Consider the following 10,618-nt stretch of genomic DNA (forward strand, 5'->3'; position numbering starts at 1 on the left):
AGACTTGTGCTCAGAAAACTACACAGAACTGAGGAAAGAAATTAAGGAAGACACAAAAAAATGGAAGCATATACCATGTCATGGATTGGAAGGATTAACATCATCAAAATGTACTACTACCCTAAGCAATTTATAGATTCAACACAATCCCTGTTAAAGAACCAATGGCATATTTAACATATATAGAACAAACATTTAAAAAATTATATGGAATTATAAATGACCCCAAATAGCCGCAGCAATTTTGAGAAAGAACAATATAAGAGGGATCACAATACCTGATATAAAACTCTATTACAAGGCCACTGTAATCAAAACAGCCTGGTACTGGCATAAGAACAGACACATAGACCAATGGAACAGAAGAGAGAGCCCAGAAAAAAACCCAGGTCTCTATGGTCAATAATATTTGACAAAGGGGGCAGAAGCATAAAATGGGGTAAAAATAGCCTCTTTAACAAATTGTGTTGGGAGATCTGGACAGCTACATTCAAAAAAATGAAACTCAACCACCAACTTACAACATACACAAAAATAAATTCAAGGTGGATAAAAGACTTAAATATAAGACACCATGAAAGTCCTAGAGGAGAACATAAGTGGGAAAATCTCAGTTATTCCATGCAGCAATATTTTCACCAATATGTCCCCTAAAGCAAGGACATAAAAGAAAGAATAAACAAATGGGTTCTCATCAAAATAAAAATCTTCTGCATGGCTAAAGAAAACAGCATTAAAAAGAAAAGATAACCAGCCACATGAAAAAACATATTTGCCAATAATACCTTGGACAAGGGTTTGATTTCCAAAATATATAAAGAACTCACAGGATGCCTCTCTAGGAAGACAAACAACCCAATTAAAAAATGGGCAAAGGACTTGAACAGACACTTCTCCAAGGAGGACATACAGAAGGCCCAGAGACATATGAAAAGATGCTCAATATCACTAGCCATCAGAGAGATGCAAATTAAAACCACAATGAGGTATCGTCTCACACCAGTCAGAGTGGCCAACATAAACAAATCAACAAACAAGTGTTGAAGAGGTTGTGGAGAAAGGGGAACCCTAATGCACTGTTGGTGGGAATGCAGACTGGTACAGCCACTATGGAAAACAGTATGGAATTTCCTCAGAAAACTAAAAATGGAACTGCCTTTGACCCACAACTCCTAAGAGCCCTGAAACATGAATTCAAAAGTACTTATGCACCCCAAAGTTCATAGTAGAGCAATTTACAATAGCCAAGTACTGGAAGCAACCTAAGTGCCCATCAGTAAATGAATGGATCAAAAAACTGTGATACATTTACACAATGGAATACTACACAGCAGAAAGAAAGAAGGAGCTTATACCCTTTGCGACAGCATGGATGGAACTGAAGAGCATTATGCTAAGTGAAATAAGGCAGGCGACGAGGGACAAATACCATATGATCTCACCTATAAGTGGAACCTAATCAACAAAACAAACAAGCAAGCAAAATATAACCAGAGTCAGTGAAATAAAGAACAAACTGACAGTAACCAGAGGGGAGGTGGGAGGTGATATGGGGGGGAAAAGGGGATGTGTTTTTAGGAATATGTATAAAGGACACATGGACAAAATCAAAGGCAGGTAGGATGAAGGGTGGAAAATGGGGATGGCTGGGGTGGGAGAAGTGGTGGAGAGACAATGGAGACAACTGTACTTGAAAAATAATAATAATAATTGCTCAAAATAAATGGCTCTCTTGGCAGTGAGACAACCTCCATATTCAAGGTTCAGGGAAAAAGCCCTCACAGCAGAAAAGCAAATGTTAATTATCCTTCTGCCGAACATGCCCTTTTGCCAAGACGTCATCTTTGATAAGCTCATGCAATTTTATAATATTTACATTTAATGCAGAACAGCTGTATGCTTTTGGTGTTTAATATAGTCTAGGAAAGCTCGAATTAACTGATAACTTGCAATTGTCATCTGTGCTCTCAAAGATGTTCTCAGAGGCCTCAGGTCTTTCCTTTCAAGTGGAACCTAATCAACAAAACAAACAAGCAAAATATCACCAGAGTCATTGACATTAAGAACAAACTGACAGTAACCACAAGGGAGGTGGAAGTGGGTATTGGGGGAGTTAAGGGGAGGGGTTGTCAAGGAACAGGTATAAAGGACACATGGACAAAGCTTTAAAGGCAGGTAGGATCAAGGGTGGGAGGTGGAGATGGCTTGGGTTGGAGGGAGTGGTGGGGAGAAAAAGGAGACAACTGTACTTGAATAACAATTTAAAAAAAGATAAAAAAAAAGAAAGAGAAATTCATGCCATTTTGTACTGCTGAGTACAGAAATAGTCTTTTTATCTGTCTTTAAATAACATTATACTACTTTATATACAGTATAAAAACTTTTTAAACAGAACACTTTCCTTTTTCTAACCTTTTGGCTACAATTGAGCCTTTTGGCTCATACTTTTCACTTACCAAAAAAAGTCTTTATTTTGCCCTGTTTAAGAATATTTTCATTATATACCGAATTATGAATTGAGATTTATATATGCATATATACATATGTGTAAAATCTTTTTACTTCATTTTTTTTCTTAAAATGCCATTTCATTGCCACCTGACTTCCATTGTCTCTAATTAGAGGTCCACATCCATTCTATTCTTCTTGTGTTTTTACTTCCGGTGGCTGTCAAATTTTTCCTGGAATATTAATTATGGTATTTCTTTGCATTTATTCTTGCTAGGTTTGTCTTTCATAAAATTAGGACTTTGGAAAACTATATTTGGGAACATTATAAAATTTTTGTAGACACTTAGATTTGCCATTAGATTTTTTATAACCAAAGTATAGAACTCTATTGCTTTTGTTCAAAATTATACTATTTGTAACAAGTGCCTAGCACAATGCAGGTTGTAGCAATTATTGAATGAATTAATATTAAACCAGGTTAATACAGCATGATGTAGTTTTAAAAATGATACTTAAAACTTTATTTTGATTAGCTAAGTAAGAAAAGGTTAATTTTTTTTAATGTACCCTATTTCAAACTTTCATCTGCAATTAATTCCTATATAAATGGTATCCATTCCCAAGTTTCCAAGCAACAGATTTCAATCTACTATTAATTTTATAACCAAAATTTCATTTGTGGAAAAGATTACTAGAATTCAGTATCAGATGTCACAAGAAATACTAAAAATAAACGAGAATAACCCCACCAAACAGTGAAAAGATAGGGACAGGAAATTTATCAAAGATCTAAAATATACCAGAACCTTTACTAGGTTCATTTAAATAAACTATTTAACCTTTTTTTTTTTACCTGTACAACCACAGATGAAAGGCAAGGTGTTATTCTAATTTTATACATAAGAAAATTGGGACTCAAAATGTGAAAGTTCATACAGATAGTTAAATGGTAGGGTTGGCATCAGCTCCTATGTAGCTTCAAGCCCAAGACACTTCTCTACAATGTTTTTTTCTTGTTTTGGGAACTTTGTAATTGTTGTTTTCTATTTGGGTCAGCATGCCATTATTTTCTTCTTACAATATCTGTTAGAAAACAGCTTCAATATAAGATTTTCTTTAACATGTGGTATTTTAAAACAATGCCTGCATATTTTTGTTCTTAAATATGTGTTTTTTAGCCTCCTTTGCTATTATTGTTTAATCATTCATATATTTCTCTACCACATTTTGTTGTTCTGGCTAGACTATAATTAAGGATAATTTTATTTTAAAAATGTAAAAAAATAAAATTAAAACTGTTTTGGCTAATATCACTTTAAATATTTTTCATATACATGAAAAATATATATAGTTATATATCACATATTTTATATTATAGTTATATATATATATAGTTTCCTTTGCTTCTCTTTCTGGAATCCCATTTAAATGTATGTTATTCCTTCTATTTTGTGACTTGTGGAGCTAATCAGGTAATGCTCTATGGTGGTCTGAAGCCAGCCACTTAGCGTGTTGTTTCTAGGGCCTCAAGAGATTCTGTTGCAGATCAATGTTAAGCACTGCCCATCACTGGCCCTGGGCTACCCGTTAGGAGATACAAGGTGTTCCATGGCTGATAGCTGACTCTGATAGGCATGGGTGCCAGTAGATAGGGTCAAGCTGTGTGACAAGGCCTACTACCACCAGTACTGGGCTTGGGACATGCCAGCCCTTGGGACACCCAAGGAACCCTGAGACCTACTGCCACCTCTCAGCTACCCATTAAATTTAGCCACTGAAAGAATCTCAGTTTTTTTCCATATCTTGGCTATTGTAAATAATGTTGCAATAAATATATGGAGGCATATATTTTTTTCAAGGTAGTGTTTTAACAAATTATTAAGAAAATTAAAAGATGACATTGATGTAGGCATATATTTATAATATAAATGTGCAGTATTATAAACATATCAAGTATTTCCATAGTAATATATTGATTCAATGCAAACAAAATAAAAACTTGTGTCCTGTGTGTGTAAACTGAGAAATGCATGTAAAACTTGCATGGAAATGCAAAGTGTAAAAAATGGCTAAGAAATTTTTGAAGTAAACTTGAAGGTCTTACTTTCCAATATCATGACTAGAAATTTTTAAGTGCATTTTTCAGTATTGGTGCAAGTTTATACAAACAGAATAATCAAAAACTACCTCAAATTCAAAGACATACTTAAGCCTCTGAGAATTTGTCTCGACTGTCTGTCTGAATTGTCTAGACTGAATCTCCCTGGGACCCAATAGCCACAGCCTACTAAAAAACCACCAAGGTCATTCCATCTCAAGGGAAAGGAATTAATGTGGTTGATTTCATCTCTTGTCAGGGAATTGGAAATGGAGGAGCCCATATGATCTATCTCCTAGGAATACAAGAAACTACATAAATATTTTTATTCCACCTCTTACAGAACTTCTCCCAGCCTAAAATTGTATTTGCTTCCTTTAAATAGATAATTCCCACTATTCCTATAAAGCAAGAGACAGAAGACATCTGGTGAGTTAAGAACTACAGTCAATCAGGGAAGAGGAAAGCCCTACACTGGTACTATGATTTAGTAAATAAGGTAGCCTTGCATTTATCCGTTGGCCAAGTCGGGTCTGTGCCCTTGAAAATGTGACTCTAGTAGAAGGAGCCCTTCTGACAGCATCGATTCCATAGTAAGCTGACAGATCCTGGCAGAAAGCTGCTGATTTCAGGTGTGGGCCAACTAAAGTGATCATTACTGTAGCAGGGAATTCAACAGAAAAGAAGAGCTTTTGGGGTAAAGGAACTGAGGTCAGGACAGGTTGTGCCTGAGGCAGCAGGATGTTTTCCTTTGACACCCTCTTTGTAGTTTTAATAATTAGTGGTTTATTTTTCTCCCCTTTAAATTTATTCTCAGCGACTCAGAGGAAATGAGCTTCTTGTCAGGAGACAGTGAGTCTGTGCTCCAAGAGATGGGGTTGCAATATAGCCTAAATTACAGAGACATTTTTGGACTTTCTCAATCTATCTGATTTTCATGCCACAGGAGATGATGTCACAATCATTTTAGGGAGGATTTCATTAACTGTTATTATTATTCTAACAAGCGCAGTGCCTGTAGGAGTTTAGTCTTCATCAAGCCTGGAGATATAACAAACTACACATTCTTACGAATGTGGGGAAAGAAGTGGGGGTGGGTGAGGACTGCCTCTGGACATGGGCAGCTAGTTACATTCCTCCTAGATGCTCCACTCTGGCTAACTAAGGACTCTGGCAATGCCAGAAGCATTTTCTAAATGAGAATCTCACTCTGTTAAACTCTGGGGTTCTGGCAAAGATATCACAAATGCTATGTCTCAATCCAGTCTTTTCCTCTTATGTACAGAACTACAGGTTCTTGCCAAATGTAGTAATATAGAGCTGTTTTGGCTTATCCACAAAAATCTACTTTCTTTTCTTAAAGGCTTTTTGAATGGCTTTGTAAATATGTTGACGAGGCTATAAAGTAAATCTCTCCGAAAACGGTCTCAGGATGGCTCAGGTTGTGCTGGGCTTCTTCATTGCTTCACTCCTGGTATCTCCATTACTGATTCTCTTTCCCAAAGTACTTATAAAATAGATCACACAATAGAGTTAAATCTCAAAGGATATTTTCAATGCAAAAGGCACCTCCAAAGGCAGGTTCTGTTTACTGCAAATCTGGACATTCCCAAAGATGGGTTCCAAGTCCTAGAGACTACAAATGAAAACATTGGGGCCCAACATCTTTGTTATTCTTTATTTTATCTCTGAGGTGAGAATCTGCTCTGCTTGACTTTGCCTAAACCAAGTCACATTGGCTAATATCTGTTATAGGGACGTTGCCAGTGTGACTAATGGGTAGAGCTATCTTCCCTACTAATGTTAGGAAACAGAGATCCTCCAAGGTTGAGGGCGTTGCCCCTGAAGCCATAAATCATCCTCTGAGCTCACCACTCTCTGCCTGAGTCAGAGGAATGCTGCTCTCTTGTCCCTGAGCATTTTCTAGTAGATACATTCTCTTATTAAATTCACGCACCAGTAAGCATCTATCCTAATCTGAACTGTATTTTAATACCGTGTGTAAAAAGCTCCCATACCACCCACAGCACTAGAATCTGTCCTTTAATTTTCCTTCCCTTTTCATTATTTTTTCTACAGCTTTATTGAAACTCCTCACCTTATTTTATCAAATCCATTGTCTGAAATATAGTATGTTCTCTGTAAAGGTCTGTTACTCCCTATTTAATATTTCTAATCTTTCTTCTCTTCATGCATATTTTTAAAATTTGATTCTGGGTCTATTCTACATAATTTGCATTAAGATAGGAACACAGTTATTTAGGTTTAATCACATGAAATTGCTTACTTACAAAAATTACCTTTTCTTATGGTTTATTTAGAAATATATAATATATATGGAAGTGAAGGGCTAATAGCAAATAAAAGGGGCAATCATGGGCCAATTCTACAGGTGCCAGGTCATCTAGGGGGCAGGAGGTGATTTGCATGCAGGCACCCTGAATGTGGCAGTTGCAGTCTTCAACCATGCCCAGTACCAGAGTGGAGTTGTTGTCTTTCATAGTCCATTCTGACAGCTGATTTGTCCTCAGGGCTCAAAAGCCAGTGGATCCCGTACTGAAGAGATCATGTATAACCTGAGCTGTTACAACCCCAGTTCCTTTATCCTTGTGGGAATACCTGGCCTGGAGAAATTCCACGTATGGATTGGGATTCCCTTTTGTGTCATCTATGTTGTGGCTATTGTGGGCAATTGCATCCTCCTCTACCTCATTGCAGTTGAGCACAGCCTCCATGAACCCATGTTCTTCTTCCTGTCGATGCTGGCTACCACAGACCTTGTCTTGTCCACTGCCACAGTGCCCAAACTGCTCAGTAACCTCTGGCTTGGCTCCCAGGAAATAACCTTCTCTGGTTGTCTCACCCAGATGTTCTTCCTCCACTTCAGCTTTGTGGTGGACTCAGCCATTCTGCTGGTCATGGCATTTGATCGCTATGTGGCCATCTGCTTCCCCTTGAGATACACCGTCATCCTGACTCCGCAGGTGATCATCAAGCTTGTGGTGAGCATTGTTGTGAGGAGCTTCTCTGTTATCCTGCCAGATGTTTTTCTGCTGAAACGCTTACCCTTCTGCAGGACACGTATCATCCCACACACATACTGTGAGCATATAGGGGTTGCTCGGCTTTCCTCTGCTGACATCTCCATCAACATCTGGTATGGGTTTGCTGTGCCTCTCATGACTGTCATCTCGGATGTGATCTTTATTGCTGTTTCCTATACTTTAATCCTCCGTGCTGTCTTTCACCTCTCATCCCAGGGTGCCCGCCAAAAGGCCCTCAGCACCTGTGGCTCTCATGTCTGTGTTATCCTCATGTTTTATACACCTGCCTTCTTCTCCATCCTTGCTCATCGCTTTGGGCACAGTGTCCCTCGAAACATGCTAATCCTACTTGCCAATCTCTATGTGGCTGTTCCTCCTGCTCTCAATCCTGTTGTTTATGGAGTGAAGACCAAGCAGATTCAGGACAAATTTATTCTCCTTTTTTCTTTGAAGAGAAATATGAGTGGGGAGGGCGACTGAAGGGGAGATTTAGGTAACATTAGGTGGAATTTTATATAACACAGAAAGGCATAAAAATGAAGCTGTAACTCCTATTAATTTGATATTTTAGAGTTTTACCCATGTGCAAAATAGAAACAGAAGAGAGGAGAAAGAAAATCTTTGAGACTTATAGAAAATCAAGGGTTTTTTGGGTTTAGTTTTCTTTCCATTTATATGAAGGTGATGATGGGTATAGAAGACTACGGTTCACATTTTTCATAATGCTGATTTTGAGATATTTCCTAACATGCAACTCATCCCTGTGTTTCTCAGTTTCCGAGTTAAAGGAAAATTGTCTTTCCTCTTTAATTAAGTTCTCTGTACTACAACTATCAAACTCACTCCTTCACACTTCAGTCCTGATTCTATACATTACTAATTCCTTCTCCTGCATCCTTTACTTGGTTACTTGTTTCCTACCCATCTCTGATTACATAGAGTTGATTATCTTTTGCATCTATTTTCAATTGCATCTCCAAAGAAAGTTTTACTATCTTTGGTTGTATTTTATGAGTATTAATATTTTTGATTAAAATAATTATGAAAAGGCAATATTAGTTAATTCATTTCACAGATGAGAAAACGGAGACTTAAAAGATTACTGAAAGACAAGTAGTAGATACAAGATCTAAAACTAGGTTTATGTAATTCTGAGTTCTTCATCCAATTGCTTTTTAGATATCTACTCACTTAAATGGCTCATAAAATTTTCAAACTTAATTACTCTAACACTAACCTGAAAACTCACTAACTTCCTCCATTAAAAAGTGCTCTTCCTTTTGCATCTTTTTTTGTTGTTGTTCAATTATAGCTGTCCCCAATTCCCTCCATTACTCATCCCCACCACGCTCACCCCCCACCTTCCACATTCAATCCTCCAGAAGGCCCAGACACATATGAAAGGATGCTCAGCATCACTAGCCATCAGAAAGATGCAAATTCAAACAACAATGAGATACCACTTCATACCAGTGAGAATGGACATCATAAACAAATCAACAAACAAATGTTAGCAAGGATGTGGAGAATAGGGAACCTTAGTGCACTGTTGGTGGGAGTACAGATTGGTGCAGCCACTGTGGAAAACAGTATGGAATTCCATAAAAAATCTAAAAATGTTAGTGCCTTGGACCTGGCAATTCCATGGCAGAGTATACCCTAAGAATGCTGAAACACAAATTCAAAAGAACCTATGCACCCTAATGTTCACAGAAGAGCAATTTACAATAGCCAAGTGCTGGACACAACCTGAGTGCCCATCAGTAAATGACTGATCAAAAAACTGTGGTACATTTACACAATGGAATTCTATGCAGCAGAAAGAGCTCATATCCTTCACGACAGCATGCATGGAACTGGAGAGTATTATGTAAGTGAAATAAGCCAGGTGGTGAAAGACAAATACCAAATGATCTCACCTATTAGTGGAACCTAAACAAAGCAAACAAGTGAGCAAAATAGAACCAAAGACATGGAAATAAAGAACAAACTGACAGTGACCAGGGGGGAAGAGGGAAGATAACGGGAGAAAGAAGGGTCCAGTCAAGGAACAGGTATAAAGGACCCATGGACAGAGACAACGGGGGTTGGGGAGATTGAATGTGGGAGGTGGGGGTGGGTAGGGCAAGGGGAGGCTAATGAGGCGGGAATGGGGACACCTCTAATTGAACAATTTAAAAACTTTTTTAAAATGTGAAGACCTCTTCTGTTGCATGTAAAAGTTCAGGTCTTTCTTTGTAACTGAGTGCTTCATTCTGAATTGGGTATTCTAGTGAATGTGAAGACATGAATGTCCTTGGAGAGTCATTTGTCCATAATTCAAGAGCGCAGATTATTTCTGGAGAGTCAGAGCTTCAGTCATAATAGCAATGAGGTGGCAGGAAGGCAGAGGTAAAAATTTTAGAGAATAATTTTTCCCACTTTCCATGAATGAGTGCTAAGGTATAAACCTGTGCATATACACAGAGGTACTGGAAATTTCCAGGTTGGAATCCTTTGTCTCATTAAATGTCATCCAAAGTGAGGAAGTTGGGAATCCCTAGAGACGATCAGGACTGAGAAACAACACTTGTCCAAAAAGCACATTTTTTCTAGCTCTGAATTTATTAGGGAAGAGTTGAAAATAAAAATGCAGAAATACATTGCAATCCCACCAAGTCCTGAATGAACATATTGCCCTTCTATGTCATTGGAAGGAGAATGGGCTTTTCTCTTTGTTTCTGAGAACTTTCAACTCACTAAATATGTAGGGCTCACCTGGACAACAAAACACTTCCCTGCACCATTGTTAAGAAACCCCACAATGGTACTTCTGATTCATTGTGTCACTATGAATAATAAGGTTTTAAAGCAGAGCTAACATATAAATTCAATTTTAGTGAAATAGAATTACTCCAGAAAAATGGGAAATAAAGACTTGTTAGCTAGAGATAGTAAAAACATTTATTTTACAATTGCTAAAATTTAAAGAAAATTGTAATTCTTTCAAGTGATTTTATTTCTTAAAGCAAGAGTAATAATGTTG

General features: G+C 37.6%; 1 protein-coding gene across 1 annotated transcript; it reads left to right on the forward strand.

Moving 5' to 3' along the window:
• Nucleotides 1-4,916: 4,916 nt before the first annotated feature.
• On the forward strand, nt 4,917-9,639 carry LOC112317595 (olfactory receptor 52H1). The gene is made up of 2 exons (XM_024574679.3): nt 4,917-4,978; nt 7,081-9,639. The coding sequence occupies exon 2, from the start codon at nt 7,117-7,119 to the stop codon at nt 8,071-8,073; it is 957 nt and encodes a 318-aa protein (XP_024430447.2). The 5' UTR covers nt 4,917-4,978; nt 7,081-7,116; the 3' UTR covers nt 8,074-9,639.
• The last annotated feature ends 979 nt before the right edge of the window (nt 9,640-10,618 follow it).

The sequence above is a fragment of the Desmodus rotundus genome, chromosome 5, assembly GCF_022682495.2.
Source record: "Desmodus rotundus isolate HL8 chromosome 5, HLdesRot8A.1, whole genome shotgun sequence".
Lineage (NCBI taxonomy): Eukaryota > Metazoa > Chordata > Mammalia > Chiroptera > Phyllostomidae > Desmodus > Desmodus rotundus.